At 41.2% G+C, this 17,776-nt stretch overlaps 1 protein-coding gene across 1 annotated transcript; it reads left to right on the top strand.

Moving 5' to 3' along the window:
• Positions 1–8,484: 8,484 nt before the first annotated feature.
• On the top strand, positions 8,485–13,407 carry tent5aa (terminal nucleotidyltransferase 5Aa). The gene is made up of 2 exons (XM_082551204.1): positions 8,485–9,728; positions 10,184–13,407. Exons 1-2 carry the CDS (start codon positions 9,303–9,305, stop codon positions 10,961–10,963), a joined length of 1,206 nt encoding a protein of 401 aa, XP_082407330.1. The 5' UTR covers positions 8,485–9,302; the 3' UTR covers positions 10,964–13,407.
• The last annotated feature ends 4,369 nt before the right edge of the window (positions 13,408–17,776 follow it).

The following is a 17,776-nucleotide window of genomic DNA, read 5'->3' as shown; positions in this document are numbered from 1 at the left end:
TTTAAATGCCTCCGAACTTATTAAGTACAGGAGATACATACGTGAAGTTTTCAGGGCTGAAAAAAACATTTGTTATATTTAAAAACTGCAGTCAGATTATTTTTAAACTCAGTCCAAGTGTCACAATCTGAAGCTATTTGAAGAAATAGTTTTTTTTGTTTCTCCTATAACCAGATTTGAGCACCAGTATAATGGGAGTATAATAGTGTCTTTCACTAAGAATAACAAAACCGTGTGTGATGTGATGTAGCATTTTTAGTGGCCGGTACACTTTCCAGGGGCATAAGCGACCAGTCAAATCAAGTTATAGTATCTGATAGGTCTTCTTTTATACCTACTCTTTGATACCTGGCTGGATAGTGTTGTTGGTGTGAAAGTTGGCGCTTCTGTTATCAAAATGTGAAAAATAATGACCTGCTGTCTCAGGATCTAGTGCTTTTATTTTCTACAGCACCAGGAAAATGATTGTGCCTGGATGTTCTCAATGGATATATTCAATCTCAACATGTAGAACTATTACAAGGTGCGTTTTTAACAGAACTTACATGCATCACTGTCTGTGTAGGTTCTCATTCATCCAGGTCCTGACTCAGTCCTGACACTGTCCTCATCTGACTAGCTCTTGATGCGATCAGTGTTGGGGTCATTGAGAGAAACGTGCACTGCAGTGCGTTACTTAATTACTCCCAGGAGAAATTCATTCATTACATTACTTTCGTGTTTCTTCATAAAATGATCGTTTAACAGCATGAACCTATAGGCTAATGTCCCACACACTGCCGCTGACTGCTCATTGGTTAGTTACCTGTTGAAGTTCAGGGTCTGGCTGCTGGTTTGGGGTCAACAGTCACTCAGCTGTAACATCACTCTGGGTTCTTGGCTAGCTTAACGTTAACATGCAGTCAGTGCAGGTGCTTGCAAAGAGCCGGAGTTGTGATAGCAGTATAATGCAGTTGTTTTTGCCCTGGATGCAGTTTGCACTTTACCATCACGCTCTCATCCTTTGCACAATAAAAATAAAAGTAATGTCCACATCCACGCTGTAGACTGTACTATTTTTCTCCTCTGTCACATGAACTGAAATAAGTGGGATCAAAAGGCAAGCAGACTATCAAAGGGCTCAAAAATGATGGGAAAAAGTGATATTAAAATGATAATTGTAACTTGGACAGTTTTCACAGTATGAAGGTAAAAATTTATATGATGTGCTGAAGTTAATACAAAAGGTTAGTAGGAACGTTTCTCCAATATAACTCACACTATAAATTTAAGGTTAACAACACACAAATAAGCACTTTAACTAAAGGTTGTTATTTTTTTTTCCAGTCCAACAAGCGTTTAATACATATTCTTCTTCTTCTTCTTGTTTCAGTTTCACTTTATCGTCTGCCTCCATCACACCCTATTCCGAGCTTCCTCTTCATCCTCTGCGAGTTCCTTCACTACATCTACGTCCAACCTCCTATCTCCAGCTTATCCACTATGCCTCCTCTGCAGATGTCCAGACCATCTCAGCTATGTCACACTAACTTTGTCTCCAAACCCTTCAGCCTGAGCCATCCTCATGCACTCTGACCTCTCCATTCTGGTAACACAATGAAATGAAAAATAATAGCATTTTCTGCTCTGCCCCCTCTGGCACCACCTTTTGTCTTTGTGTCACGGCCACTGTCTCTAAACCATTAAACACAGCTGGTCTCTCTCTTCTTCATTTTTCTTGTGCACTGTCTGTCACTTTGGATAGTTGACCCCAGGTATTTAAACTCATCTACCTTTGCTATCTTTGCCCATTGTAACGTCAAGTGTTACATTAAATAAACATTTTATGGATTGGAAGTGAGACAAAAATACAAATTACGCCTGCAACGTGTCCACGTCATCCAGTGAAGCGTTATATAGAAACACAGTGGGGATGTCTTGATTAAATATTTTTCAGCAGAATTGACTAATTTGTTCACAAGTCTGCCCGCTGCTTGGTTTCTTTTCAGAGCCTCTGTCAGGAATAAAAGTTCAACAAGCTTCTTCAATCCTATTTGCCAGACAAGAAGCCAGTTAGCTCAGGATTACCTGACCTAACCACGGCCGTCATAGAGCTGGCAGCTTTACAAAGACCATTAGAGCCTCTGCAAGTGTTTTACTCCCAGAGTGTGGCTGAAACGTGGCACCCTACCTGCCGTCTTGGATCTCATTCAGGAGGTGCCCTCTCAGCTTCACGTTGTTTTCCAAGAAACGTGATGCATTAATTATGGCCTTTCTTAATAGATCTTTTAAAATATGTTAGGCATCCTGGCTCTGTTAAATAAAGATCAAGAAGGTTTTACTACTATATGAATGACTGTGTGGCAAAAAGGGATCTTTAAGAATACACTGTCTATTGGCTTTGTCAGAGAATACATAAATATAAAAAACTATTATGTGATTCTCTGATGGAAGTTTCTGTTTTGGGTTCAGGAACACTTCTTTAGTGAAACGAGATTTAGAAATGCAAGACACCAAGAAAATGAAGAAAATATAGAGACAGGAATCAAAAATGCCACTATGTTTTCTGGCCCATGATTATATAAGAGACAGAAAGTGAAAATTTGTCCTATGACCTGACAACTTTGGATTTCCTCTTTGAAATCATTGACAGCATATCCTGACTAGCTGGCTTGAGGTCTGGCTTCTAGCACTCATTGCTATTTCTTTATATTTACTGTATAGCCCCAAGACTCCACCTTTCTGTCAGTCTCAGCAAAAAAAAAGAAATAAACATTTTGCCCAAAATTGATGATGTCAGTGGATAAAAAATAGACAGTATAAGGCCTCGTAGAGTTAGCTGGGTTTGCGTTCTACCTTTAGATTCAAATGACAGCTGAGACGTGTTGTTAGTATAAATGGGCACACCCGTAAAGGATGCAGGGTACAATTATGTGTGAAGTCACATAGCCACAGATTAGAAAACCACATTTAAAAGCCTTCAACTTTAAGGTGTGGCTGTTTGATGTGGATGCTTTCCAGCATAGTTTGAGCTTCCAGGTGCAGGGGAGTGCTGTCATACCATTAGCGTTGGTCAAGTGAATGCAAGTATGCCAGACACAAGCACATACAGTACTAAAAAACAGCATATCTGTAGCATCTATTAGGTGGTGAATTAATTTAGGAGCAGCATTCAGATCCTTTGCTGTTCCTGGTCTTGCACAAAGACCCTGTAATGGGGAAGATTAGATGAGATGGGCCTCACTTATCTCCCAATGAAATAAGACCTGTTTTGTAACTTTTAGCCGTAATCGACCTTGAGTAATCTGAAGCCAAGCACACCACAGTTTGTGTCTCTTTTGGATCAAAATAAGCTGAAATAATGGGATCCTCTGTGCAAAGGTGACTGTTCCTTCCCACTCCACAGAACCCACATAACCCCGCACTGCTTTTCCTTGAAGGCAGAGCGATTCTCCAGCTTTTTGCCACTGGGGGTCAGAAGCAGCTCGACTGAAGGTGGCTGGAAATCCCATTTCTCTCTCTGCGCCTCTGATTCAAAACCAAAACTAACTCTGCTGTCAGCAGTGGGAATATCTCTCCGACAGCTGGGACAAACTAATGCGACCCTCCTGGAAATCCAGTTATCTCTGAAAAGAGAGGACGAGGGTAAAGGATGATAGGGGAGACAGAGAGCTGAGAAGCATGAGTAGATCTTTGTTTCCTAGTTATGCATGTATTTTCTTAGGCAACATTGCCTTAGAAACTGGTCACCCATACGTGAGATCTTAGTCATGCTGCAGAGCTTCTCAGGGCAAGTGTTTCTGATCGAATCTGACATCCAATTATTCCATTTTCTTTTCTTCTCTAAGTTACAGCGGCAGCAGGAACCTCACCCCCCCAAAACAACTTGAAAATGAATAGTCTTTTATGTGACAGTGCTTGTACTGTAAATCCTTTGCTTCTGGTTTCTTTGCTGGCAATGAGAAAGACATATTTATCTTAGAGGAACTGTTTCAGTCACCATCTCTCCTGGCTGAAACAGTTTACCAGCAAAAGCACCAAAAATAATGCACGCACAAGATGGTCCTATTGGTAGAGCCATGTACACAGATTGATGTTGTAAAATCAACTGTTCCATTGGTAAAATGTTTGCAGTGGCTAATGTTACATAAGTGCTTAAGCTAATGTAGTGCACAACCATTATATGTCATTACACCTCGCTACTCAGCATCCTTCCTCAACAAAACATAACATTTACATTTAAAATAAACTTTCCGCCACAGCAGGGATTTAGAATGACTTTTTAATAAAGGGGTTTCTATTTAAACTTGCTAGGCTAGCGTTAGTTGATACTATAGAGCTCCATCCACTTGTCCAGAAATGGTCACTGCCTGGTCCAGAAAACCACCAACTTGACGGCACCCAAAATGCTGACTTTGAAGAGTCTAAATGAGACTTCCCAAAGCAGTGGGTGATGTCATATTGGCTACATCCTACAGTCAATGTTCAGTCTGTGCTCTTAATGAGCTGCATCTCCACCATCTACTCTGGAGTCAATTCCACCTTCTTTGAATGCAAAGGGTCTACGTCAGGATGTCAGATGTGATACATTCATCTCAAAACCTCACAATGTCATCAAGACTTTGAACAGAGGAAACACGACAATCATAATGACAAACATAGGAAAATTGCCACTGGCCCAAACTGGAAAAATAAAAACAAACAAACAAAAAATGCTAACGTGGTTGTTTGCAGTATATAAGAATAATAGCATAATAATTGTTTTTCGTAACTATAAAGGTTGGGTGTATTACTAAATTTCTAAAAGTAAAACATGCAACAAGGTTAGCTAAAACACTATAGCGAAACTATGCACTGCTAGTGACATTAGCACAATAGCTGAAGTGTTACTATATAGTGTTACCTAGAGTTTCAGCTTGACAAATAAAAACACATGGTGTGGAAATCTTTTGTGTCTCCATCTATTGTGATGTAAATTTGTCATTTGACTTTGTTCTTGATTAAAAAAAAAAAAGAATGTCTTTAAAAATGCTAACCCTAAATTAGCCATTTAGTAACAGTAGCTCAGCCTTTATTTTGAATACAAACCTAGCTAATGCTAACTTATAGAATGTTTAGACTTATGATAAGAAACAACAATAAAACGAGAGGTAGGAGAGGTTTTGGCTTCAGCTAACAGTAAGCAAAGCCAACAAGGTGGTTACAAATCAATCAATCAATCAATCAATCAATCTATCTATCTATCTATCTATCTATCGATCGATCGATCGATCGATCGATCGCGATGCCAGAGATCAGCGGAGAATGGCCAGACTGCTTTGAGGTGATGGGAATGCAACCAAGGTATGTAGAAGAGCGTCTTTGATCCTTGAGAAAGGTGGGCTACAGTAGCAGAAAACCACACTTTGTGCCACTTCTGTCAGCTGAGAACAGGAAATTGAGTCTAAAGTTTTCAGAGTTTCACCAGAAGTTCGACAATAGAAGACTGGAATGATGTTGCCTAGTATGATTATAATACTAATAATATGATGAGTCTTTATTTCTTCTGTGACATTTGGATGGTAGTGTCAGAGTTTGATGTAAACAATATGAAAGCATGGCTCCATCCTACCCTGTATTAATAATTCAGGCTGCTGGCTGTGTTGTAATGGTGTGGGGGATATTTTCTTGGTTTATTTTGGGCCCCTTAGTACCACCTAAGCATCATTTAAAAACTCCAGCCTACTTGAGCATTGTTGCTCATCAATTTAGGACCACAATGTACTCATCTTGCGCTTCCAGTGGGGTAAATACCCACACTCCATATTACAAAACTCAAATAATCTCATTTGGTTTTTTGAACATGACAATGGGTTGACTGTACTCAGATCTGCTCCTCAGTCACTAGATCTCAATTCAGCAGAGCACAGTTAAGATGGGGTAGAAGAGGAGATTCTTATCTTGGATGTGCAGCTGAAAACTGCAGCCACAGTGCGATGCTGTATTGTCAAAAAGCACTGATGTTTTACTTTTATCTATGCAGATAATAAGTCCAATTCATTTTGAAACTGCACTTAAAATAAAAAGAATGAAAGAATGCGTGAATGCGAGAGTGAATGAATAGTGGCATTGTAAAGCGCTTTGGGTGGCTTGAAAAGCGCTATATAAATCCAATCCATTATTAATGGCATTTGTCTGTAATCCAGTGTCTGATAATGACTTGTCCTTTCAAGTGAAGAACCTGCAATGATGACTAGTTTGTCTGTATCTGTTATGTATGTCTATAAATATTTTTCAAAGGCTTTGTCACTAGAAGGAAAAGTAAAAAGTACGTTTAAAGGTCCATCTGCCACACAGTCCTGATCTGAAGGGAAAAGCTCAAAGGGAGCAGCGACATTTCACTTCATGGTAGATAAAACCAGCTCATGCAGTCTGATAAATGATACTGGAAAACAAAATGACTCCCTCCCTGTCTTTTCTTTTCTTTCTTTTCTTTTTTTTTCTTTATTGGGCTGAACTGTCCAGAAATGTTTTCATAAGACCCCAGAGGAAAACTTTGTGTGATTGTAAAAGATTGCTTTATGAGGCATTGAAGCCGTCTCATCCACATACATTAGATCCTGCAGAGCAGGAAAACAAGGCTCTGTTTTGGAAATGATTTTTAAATCTAAATAACCACCAAGTCATCTGACAGGAAAAGGCATTAACATCACCAGTAGGAAAGGGTATGTATTATTTTTGAATTTGCGCCTCCATTTGAATTTCTGACAACATAATCTCATTCCTGTCTTTCAATACGCTCAAAAGAATAAATCATCCATTTCGCAATGAGTAATGAGGTGCCAGGTTGTGTTTATACAAAACATTTCATTTGCAGTCCTTGGTGTTGTAATGGATGTGTATACCTGCTGCTGGCTTTGATTTAGCTTTGCAGAGGGGAGCAGCAGCACCATGCATGGCCACGGGGCCCAGTCCAATGCTTTGCAAACCGTGTCTCCACACCTGGGAAACGCATTGACAGAGCTGCTTTCAGTCCATTGTAACTGACTAACGGTTCCATGTATATTTCCAGATGTGGGATTCAGTTTCAGTTCAACCTGTCTGCAGTTCAACATGCCAAAACAAAGTAAAGAGAAAACAAAACACACAATTACAGGCAACAGATGAAGTGAAGGTCAAGCTTTTTAAAACACTCTAAAAATAATATTTTTCTTCCAAATTTGAAAACCGTTCTTTAATTAAGGCTGATTTTACAGGGGTGCAAGTTAACTGTAAGCGCCATTATAGCTGACTGCGTGTGTCTGCATCCTGTCATGATGAGGGAGTTACGCACAGCTCCTGTGTGGGACTCTGAGTTAAGACAGTGCAGTAGAGTATATGGGATAATCAGGGTTTACAGATCTGGGTGGCTCCAGTGACGCAGGGCTTTACCCGTGCCTAATAGAGTGTCCGTGACGACAGCCTCCTTTGCCTCCACATGGCATTCCCTGGGCATCACTGATCCCTTCGGGCTCATGCAACCCCTGACCTTCTCACATGCTGATTTAATAGAGTCTGAGAGGTTCATAAGAAGCCATACAGAAATATAATGACATTAATCAAAGAGATGAAATGCCACAATGCAAACCCTTAATTGCAACCAATGACATGATGGACATGTTAAAGCAGGGGTGGGCAACTGCAGGCCTCGACGGCCGGTGTACCTGCAGGTTTTAGATGTGTCCTTGGACCAACACAGCTGATTTAAATGGCTAAATTAGCTCCTCAACATGTCCTGAAGTTCTCCAGAGGTCTGGTAACAAACTAATCATGTGATTCAGGTGTGTTGACCCAAGGTGAGATCTAAAACCTGTAGGACACCGGCCCTCGGGGCCTGGAATTGCCCACCCCTGTGCTAAAGTGTGTTTTAGAGAGTATCCTGATTGGTCACTGAGCATATCAGCAGCTGAAGGTGTATGTGAGGTCAGAGGTAACATGTTTTTAATGTCACAGGCAAAATGTTTACCCACTTTTTTTTTCTTTTAAAATTAAAAGTCGCATTTCTTTGATGACTTTTAACAATGACTGTAGATAGTGACACTGTAAAGGTAGCCTTAGACTCAGTGTAGCTCAGCTGATTTACTTAAAGGCCTAAACCAGCCATCCCATAGATGGCGACATGACGACGTGTAGCGAGTTGCGGATCAGCTCAGTCTAAACAGATTAGAATACTTTTATATTTATTTATTTGCTTATTTTTTTAAACAATTTAATTCTATTTTTTTTCCTCTTTTTTTTTAATTTGTAATTTTATTTGACAAAAGAGGGATCATGACCACGGGAATGATCTCATGACTAACTGAATGATTGTTCCCGTATTCAGTGTGGTTCGGAGCCTCAGTTATCTCATGAAGTGATATGAAATTTAATATATATCTTCTCATTAAAATTCATTTTAAAATTTTACTATAAGACTATGGAGCAGCTTGATAAAGCAGAGCCTTATAGTATTGTCAAACTGACCAGCGTTAGCAGCGAGAAGCAGATGGGGGGCGGGGTGAAGTGCAGCTTGACAACTTCAGACTACAGACCAGAGTCTTGCAGAAGGATGCTGCGTGTCAAGTGGGCAAGTATCGGTTAACTTATAGAAAAAAAGCACGGGGGGGAATATGTTGATCTAAAGAGACTCGAGGAGAGGAAGCTGGATTTCCTGAGCGCACACAGCTGCATTAACGGGATTACTATTTGGCAGCAGGAGGAGATATTAAAAAATATGTAGGAGCCGTGCGTAAAAATCCACAAGATTCCTCCGAGGGGGTTGAACGTCAGTGGGAGGACTGTGCCAAAAGCGCGACTTGAGCAGCAGCTTATTCATGCAAATTCATAAAGTCATAGGCGTGCCTTTTGGGCGATGGAGTCACAGTCGGAAAAGCAAACACCCTCCTGGATCATCAGCGACCTTCAAAGACTGTGATGCGCAGCGCTCGGACGCATTGACAGCAGCACCGAGGCAAATGTTTTAAAGGCGTAAAAGAGACAGAAGAGAAAGTTAGGGCTCGCTCTTCCGCACGCTTTTGTTAGCGGGCTCAGATTCTCCCTTAGCTCAGCCACCAGCTCGACTGCTGCGCCACTTCTCCGCTTGGATCTCCAACCAGAGTGCGCAAACTGTAACGCACAGCCACCAGCCCCGCTGCTCTTTAATATATATATATATATATATTTTTTTATTATTATTATTATTATTATTTCTGTTTACAGTCACTTTGGACTATTTCAAATACTGGCACTCCTCATGCGGAAGACCCTACTGTTTTGAGAAAACGATTGAATTTTGTTTTATTGAAATTCCGGAGGACTTCAACACCATGTCAGAGGACGATAGCAGCTCCACTACCAGCTGTGTGTCCGACACAGACAGCAGCAACGTCAGCGTCCTCAGCTGGGAGCAAGTGCAGCGACTGGATGCCATCCTGACGGAGACCATCCCGATACACGGCCGGGGAAACTTCCCCACTCTGGAGATGCAGCCGCGGCAGATAGTTAAAGTGGTGCGCAGTCGGATGGAGGAAAAACAGATCCATGTCCGGGACGTTCGATTAAACGGCTCTGCGGCCAGCCACATTCTGCACGAGGACAGCGGACTGGGCTATAAAGACCTTGACCTCATATTTTGCGCAAATATGAAAGGAGAGAGTGATTTTCAGACTGTGAAGGACATAGTTTTGGACTGTCTCCTGGATTTTTTACCCGACTGTGTGAATAAGGAGAAAATAACCCCTTTAACGTTAAAGGTAGGCTACACACGCCCTGGCAGATTTTTATTTCTGCTTCAGATTTGTTAGATTAGTTTTATATATGTGATAATATTGAATTGTATTTGTGCCAACAGGGATTAGCGACCATTACGCACAGCTTAATGTGCAATTAGATATCACTTTAGTGATAGTTAAAAAATTTGTTTGCTGTAGTTAAGAGGATCGAGTTAAACCAATTTGGAAGGGATCCTGAGCTCAGCCATATAAGTACATTCCATAGCCTTTAATATTGAGGTCAGTAGCATTAATAGCTCAACAACATACAGTAATTACTTGTATAAATATAGGCAATTAAATTCAAATCCTTACTGTACAATGCAAAGTTAGGCAGAATTCTACTGAATTAGTAATTGCAGCTTCAGTTCTATTCACTTTGTTTGTGCTTCTTTTTCTCTCACTCTCTTTCACCCTCTGCACACTCACTCATTTAGGAAGCCTATGTGCAAAAGATGGTGAAGGTGTGCAATGACTCAGACCGCTGGAGTCTCATCTCCCTCTCCAATAACCGGGGGAAGAATGTGGAGCTGAAGTTTGTGGACTCTCTCCGGCGGCAGTTTGAGTTCAGCGTGGACTCATTTCAGATCAAGCTTGACTCTCTGCTGCTGTTCTATGATTGCTCAGAGAACCCCATGGCTGAGACCTTCCACCCCACCATCATGGGCGAGAGCGTGTATGGTGACTTCAGTGAGGCTCTGGACCACCTACGTCACAAGATAATCTGCACGCGGAACCCGGAGGAGATCCGTGGAGGGGGTCTCCTGAAGTACTGTCACCTGCTGGTGAGGGGGTTCCGGGCTGCGTCAGAGTCAGAGATGAAGTCCCTGCAGCGCTACATGTGCTCGCGCTTCTTCATTGACTTCCCTGATATTGGCGAGCAGCAGCGCAAGCTGGAGTCCTACCTTCAAAACCACTTTGTGGGCCTGGAGGACCGCAAGTACGACTACCTGATGACCCTCCACGGAGTGGTCAACGAGAGCACCGTGTGTCTGATGGGACACGAGAGACGGCAGACCTTAGGGCTCATAGCCATGCTGGCTGTACGTGTCCTGGCTGAGCAGAATGTCATCCCCAATGTGGCTAATGTTACATGTTACTACCAACCTGCTCCTTATGTGGCAGATGGCAACTTCAGTAACTACTACATAGCGCAGGTGCAGCCAGTGTTTGCTTGCCAGCAGCCTGCCTACTCCACCTGGCTGCCGTGTAACTGAGTATCCCTAAATGAGAGAGGAAGGAGGGATCCTGATGTCTTTAAACAGGAGCGAGTGGCACAGTCGTACCCTTAACCCTGCACAGTGCTTGACAGCTGACTGAAAAAAAGGCATCCTTTTGTTCTGTGTTTTGCATCAAAGCTTCTGCTTTTGTTCATACTTTGAGTATGAATGGTAAATCCAGAACAGTTGGCAAAATTCAGATGTGATTATCTCACATTTACCGAAACACCGACAGTCTCCTGATCCTGCCCAGGCCAACCAGGTTCGGAAAAGACTCATTTGGATAGCTTGGAAGCAATATCTGAGTTTTAAGGCCTTGAATGCCAGCTGCAGACGTATCATTGACACTGTGCAGAAGACTGATTCAATCTTTAATTGAAACTCATTAGCCAGCATGTTGCAGCAGCAGCAGCAGCAGCAGCAGCCCAATCAGCTGCATCAGAGTCTTTAAGCGAGACACTCACATGCACTTTGAGGTGAAATCAGAGGTGCACAGTGCTCCAAAGCGCGCCGTGCTTTACATCATCTGAACCGAGGTGAGATCCTATTAAACTAGAGTGGACAACAAACATCACCTCACATTTGGATATAATTCTTGTTGTTTACAGACCAAAGATTTTTTTTTTCTAACTCGAATACCCCACCCACTTTTAAGGGAGAAATAGAAACAAAATATGAAGCTATTGTAATGTCTGTTTGTATATGTGAACATTTATGTGTTTATAAAGTGCCTATTGCCTCACAGCAGGCAGAGAAAAGAACGAGCAGGCCACATGACCCCCTACGCTGTTTATAGACAGTAGCACCCCCAGAGGCTTGTGAATGTATATGTGAAATCCTGCACAGTCAGTGTTTGTGTACACGCGTGTGTTCGGGTGAAAAAGGAGCACTGTTTGTGTGGATTTTGCAGTAAAGTAGCAGCCAAACGTACGAACGAAAAGTTCCTGCAAGGTTCACGTTTCCTCTTGTGTATATTCAGTAAACGTCCCAGATTACCAGCATGTCATGACAGAGCCCGATTAAATATCAGCGACTTATGGAGTCACAAACAATGTTTCCTGTATATTTTGTGTAGTGGTGCTTCACTTTTTCTCATCTGAGAAGAAAAACAAAAACAAGGAGGGGTGGGAGTGACAATAAGTAGATGATCGATGCAGGGAGAGCTCGATCGTAGACTGTGTTCCTCAGTTTTGGAGGAGGCTTGCAGAGACACCTCAGATGATGAGAAACTGTTTGCTGTAGCACCCTGGCAGGGAATTCCGCAGCTGCTGCTGAAGAGCTTGAACTTAGCTGGGAATGCAGATACTCTGTTCAGGAAATGTAGTGCCAAACACTTAGGCGTCTCCTCCCTCCTGCCCCTTTGTTGATAGCCCTAAAGTTTAATGAGGCCATTGTTTGAAGCAGATGCTGATAGAGAAAGAGAGGCAGAAGAGAGTGAGACGCTAGTAGGGAAAAAACCCAACTGATGATCTGGAGAGATGGGTGCAGCTGGTGATGGGGTTTATCTATCTGGGGCTACTGTGTTTTACTGTACAAACTGTCTTTGTTAAGGTCAGATTACAGCTACAACTTGTCGGAGAGCTTGAAACCAAACCATCCTGTTATCAGCGCCTGCTTTAATTATCTGCTCATTGAAACAAAGAATGGAAAGCGAAGAATCCCGCATGCATGCGTCCACCTCAGCATCAGACGACTAAGTTGCACCTTATGTTTCCGTTGTGAGGGTTGATGGTTATTAATGTTTTTCTTTTTTGATTTTTTAAGGCTTCATTCCTCACCTGTTTTGAAGAATTGTGTATAAATATATGATTACATGCTTGCTAACTATACTGTAGCTTTTTTCTCCCCCAGCTGCATTAAGACAAAAAAATCTGAAAACATCCGCGACTAGCATCGTGTCAGTACTGCAACAAAAAAAGAAATTCTCTCGATGGAAAAGCATTTCGCTCTCATCCCCTAGTCTGGTGACCCATAACTTCTTTGCTCAGTTGTTTCTTCTAAATAGCTGTCCATGCTGATGGTATCCTTTGGATTGTGCAGGCAATGTATTGTAATTTTATACTCAGTGAAGTCCTAACAGTGGACTAGCTAGTGGCTCCAGTCTGCTTGTCAGCTAGTGATCGTGCCTATCAGTTAGAGATTGTGGGTTGCTGCAGCGTCTTGTATGTGTTGTCCAAAGCTCAGTTTCATGCAGTCTTTTACAAATCGCAAAAGAAAAGAAAAAAATCTTTGTCATGTATGTATATTTTTTATGATTGTTATTTTTATAAATGTATCAGACACTGCAGGTGTTGCAGTGATTTTCAATCTGTGATCGAGCTTCAGAGGAAATGTTCTCAGTAGCTTTTTTTTTGGTTTCTTTTTTTTTTGCTATATTATGTTATTTGTCCAATGGGTCAAAAGGTTAAAGATGTTTTCCTCAATAAAATATCTGAAAACCAGATTTGTTATGTCTTCTGTTATGCATCTGTTTGACTGTAAATCAAGTTTACTGCACTGGTTTGCTCCAGAAACAAACTTCCTGCCAAATGCAAGAAATTACTCATTTATCGATTAACCTCAGATTTCTTTTTTTAGAGTCGTAATCTCTCTTTTTTTCTTCTTTCTTTCTTAACTGTCGTGAGCCATTCAGTGGATTTCACATAGGCTCCCCGCTTACTTGCTGGGAAAGTCAAATCCCTGTCACGGCCTGCTGGGCCCAACAGGCCCAGCCAGAAACCCATCCAGAACTGGCTCGTTGCTGCCAGAAAGAGCTGTTGAATGTGAAGGGATTTGCGTCCACCCAATAAAAACAGACTTTAGCGCTTTTGCAGAATGAATATCTTTGCCTGCTCATCGAATTCTCTCTGTTAACAAAACCCCCCCACCCCTCCAGCCCCTCCATATGCCGACAGAAATGCAGTGACGATCAGCGCTGAGGCCCACTGTGACCAGAGTCCAAATGTTTCATGGCTGTCAGGCTGAAAGAAAACTTGCCACAGCAGAGCTGATTGTCACACAGGTCACATGACAGACTGTCCTAGATACAGAAGGATATAGAGATGTAAACACATAATGAGTAAGAGATTCACTGTACCACATGGTCCTATATATAGTCGATAAGATAAGGACATTATAGCTTGAACTTAAGCGCATTTGCAGCTGATTAAATCTGAGCAATAGAGGAATGATTGACAGGGCCGGGCTAAACAGTAGAGCACCTACAGACAAGAGAAATATTTGCTGTGTATGCCTATGCGTTCTACTGGACCTTCCACTCCTACAAACTACAGGATAGGTTCATATGCTAGTACTGTAAACAGTACTAGCATTCCTACACACTGAAGAAAAGGAATTTTTTTACTATCTCTATATTCAGGTGAAAAGTTGAGGGCTCTTTTTTTTTGCACAAAACAAGTTCTGCAGGCTTCACACCAGCCAAAGTACTCAAAAATACTTTTGTGGCAGTTCTCGCTGCAGTTAGCATCTCCAGGACCACGTTTTGTCATGATGACACACATAATAGGCAATACCACTGCAATATAGATTCCTTCCATTATTAACAGGACCAAGCACAATGCTGCATATGTCCTTCTTTAACGCTTTCCTCCAGAAAGATGACATCGAATGACCTCTCCATTACCTTTAATGATGAGTTTTGACACCAAGTGTGTATGTCAGTGAATATGTGGTTTGACGACCATTAGGGTAGCCCTTGTATGCCGTATAGGCAGAGATTACGCTCACTAACTGATGCACACCCAGTCATTTTGTTCTGGAAATTTGACAGAAATTGCTGAGTTTAGAAAACAGAAGGGTTACCTCTAGTAAAGCAGTGCTAGTCAATACTTTTGGTTCCCCTGAAGGTTTCTTCCTGTTAAAGGGGAGTTTTTCATTCCCACTGTCTAATTGTTGGGGTTTTGCTGTATTAAGGCCTTAATGCAGAGAATGTGTGGAAAAAACAACACAAAATTCTGAATTTTTTGAATGCATAGTTGTTGTGTAATGTATACACACTCCAAATATGTTGTGATTTTGAGAAATATTCATCCTTAAAAGACACAGTGTGAAAAAAATGAAGTCAACATCAAGCGATGATGAGCTGGTCCTGAGGTTCTACATAAGGAAAGGAAGAAACTGAGGTTTTGGGTTCATCCAGTTTTCATGAGAAGGCAGCAGCAGGGAGAGTTTCGTGGTTTCATCCAGGAGTTGAAGCTGTATCATGAACGCTTTTGTACAACATATTTCAGGATGTCAGAGGGGCAGTTTGAACTCTTACAGGCAGAGTTGGGACCACATCTAAGGAGGCAGAGAAACCATTTCAGAGAGCAGATTGACCCAGAGCAGCATCTAACTGTGTGTCTGAGGTAAAATATTATTATTTGACCATTTTTATATCATTGTAAATTCAGTACTAGTGCATATTTTGAAGTGCACGTGCACTTGTCGCTAAATGCAGTGATCTGATTAGTCAGATCTGTTCATTTGGATCCCAAAAAAGTTGAGAATGATCCTAAAAAATAAATGCTGCAAAATCGTCCTATGAAATAAAGTGGTCGGTATGAAAGGCTGTATTAGGAGTAGGTGAGGCTGAGAAATATTTTTAATACACAAAATATTTGCATGTATTGCATGAACATTACACACGTGGTGTATAAATGTCTTTATTGTAGGGTCTTTACCTTACAATAAATGTACCTTGAGGTAACTGTTGGGATTTATATACAAATTTTATATAAATAAAATGAACAGAGGATTAAATATCTATGCTGGTGTCACTTATAATCATAATTACACAAAGTGTTATTCCATGTTTTCACCATCTATCTTTCAGCCCATTTTGGGGGATTTTAAATAAGTAACTTCTACTTTACTTTGCTTTATTCCTGCTCGTCTAACAGAACTTTTTAATTTCCTTTAACCAGCACACTTTGTGCGCCTCTGCTTAGAATCAAAGGCTAAAAGTTCCGTTTAGCAAAAGAGAATATGCCATTTAGCAACTACAGGTTAAAAATAAACTGCATATAGCAACCATCAACCTCTCTACATGTGAATTAGCATTTTGAAACCTCAAGCATTTTGCCTTTTAGCCTTTTGTTGTTTTTGTTTTGCAGCCAGAACATATTTAAACAAGATGGCAGACTGGTCATTTATCGGTGTTAGCAAACATTCTTAGCAAGGTACACCCATAGACCGTATAGCTACGATAAAGGTGTGTGACATAGATATACATACATAGTTTTTGTACAAGCTAATAGTGTCAATTAACTGCATGGCAAACCATATTATTTGTCAGATAACAGCTATAGCGCAGTTCAGAGGTCCAAGAGCCCTAAACTAGTTTTATTATGACACTTCAGTGTTTAGGGATGGGATCCATGGAGATCGACTTGTTTCTGGAGAGTAGAAGTGGCCATTCAAGGAATTTCCCTTTTTTTTGGCACAGTTTCCTCTTATCTCTCAGAATTTAGTGGAACCCCCCCCAAAAAAAACTAAAAGGAGAGATGTCATAATCAGATTGCTAGAAACACAAGCCTAGATGCAGTTTAATGTTTCTCTATTCTATAAGTGATGGCTACTTGAGTTACGTTTTTAACATTTTTGGCTGGTTGGCAGTGTTTTGTTTACTGATATTTGTGCCTTTATTGATTTAGGGGCCAGTGTGCACCACACATCTTTGATACAGTATCTAATGCAGTACTCATCAAGGCTACTCCTTGGCATTTGTTGGGGCATATAAAAGACAAGGAGTGTGCAAATCATATCACCAGAGGCCCAGTATCATTCATATAGAGCCTAAAATAACTTAAAGTATCAAATGTCAAAGTTGTGTAACATCACCTTTATCATGTTGTCCTTCAACCGTCAACCAGCAGGAATATTTATTTGCTTATTGTCAACGCCTGCCTTCTGGTGTTGTTAGTCTAAGTCTTAATTTCAAGCATCACTCTACTTAATCCTCTCTTAAGAACCCATCTCATTTGTGGTTGGCTCTATAAAGAAGTCAGATTGATGTAATGGCGCCAAAGGACCTAAATCTCAGGTCCCTAATTTGAGATGCAGCATGAAGTGAAGTAGCCCTCTTAATTTAAGGGAAGCTTTGATTTAGAGTTTAAAGAGAGAGTTCTGAAAGACTCCTACCACAGTAGGTAGCTGGCAGAGGGAGATAGATGAAACAGAGGGAATCCACACAGTGGATCCAGTGTCGTTATAATTATCTGTTTACCTTTAAATAACGTCTAAGACACTTGTCATTCATCCTGTAGTTCTTCGTCCCTTCTGGTAGTCTGTACTCATCTGTTCTTTAATGGCTTTTCCACCGCAAAGATTGGAGAGTGGCTGGCTTCATGTGATTTTGCTCCTTTTTTCCTTCCCTGTTGCTGTGAAGAATTTTTTCCAGATGAAGGTTTTTATGGAATAAGTGGGAACTGTTTGGACCACAGCATTACCAAACCTAGTTTGGTCCCGACTCCAGTCCACTGGTGAGGAGCTACAACTGTGGCCAGACTAATATGCTGTTTCAATTTCTCTAAAATCCCAGTTATAGGAACATTTCAGTATTGTGTGTGTGTTTTTCTTTTTCAGTAGTGTGGGATACTACTGAGCAGACAGCATAAAAGCCCAGACCCCCCCTAACATACACACACACATACACACAAATCTTGTAAACAGATTCCACACGGGTCAGTCTGTACAAACAATAAGGAAACATCCATCAGGCATGCTAGCAGCCATAAGTGAGATAAGAGTGAAGGTCAGCTGCAGGACGACTTGCCTTTGGCAATGCTTTACATCAGCATGTCCCACTCAGTGTGCTCAGGCTGTGCTGTG

The sequence above is a fragment of the Aulonocara stuartgranti genome (assembly GCF_965226115.1).
Source record: "Aulonocara stuartgranti genome assembly, chromosome: 11".
NCBI classification, from domain to species: domain Eukaryota; kingdom Metazoa; phylum Chordata; class Actinopteri; order Cichliformes; family Cichlidae; genus Aulonocara; species Aulonocara stuartgranti.
This window is presented reverse-complemented; position numbering and strand designations above follow the sequence as displayed.

Coding starts and splice junctions, on each gene's coding strand:
- tent5aa (XM_082551204.1), top strand. CDS start 9,303: ATGTCAGAGGACGATAGCAGCTCCACTACCAGCTGTGTGTCCGACACA. Junction 9,729..10,183: donor TAACCCCTTTAACGTTAAAG/GTAGGCTACACA, acceptor TCACTCATTTAG/GAAGCCTATGTGCAAAAGAT.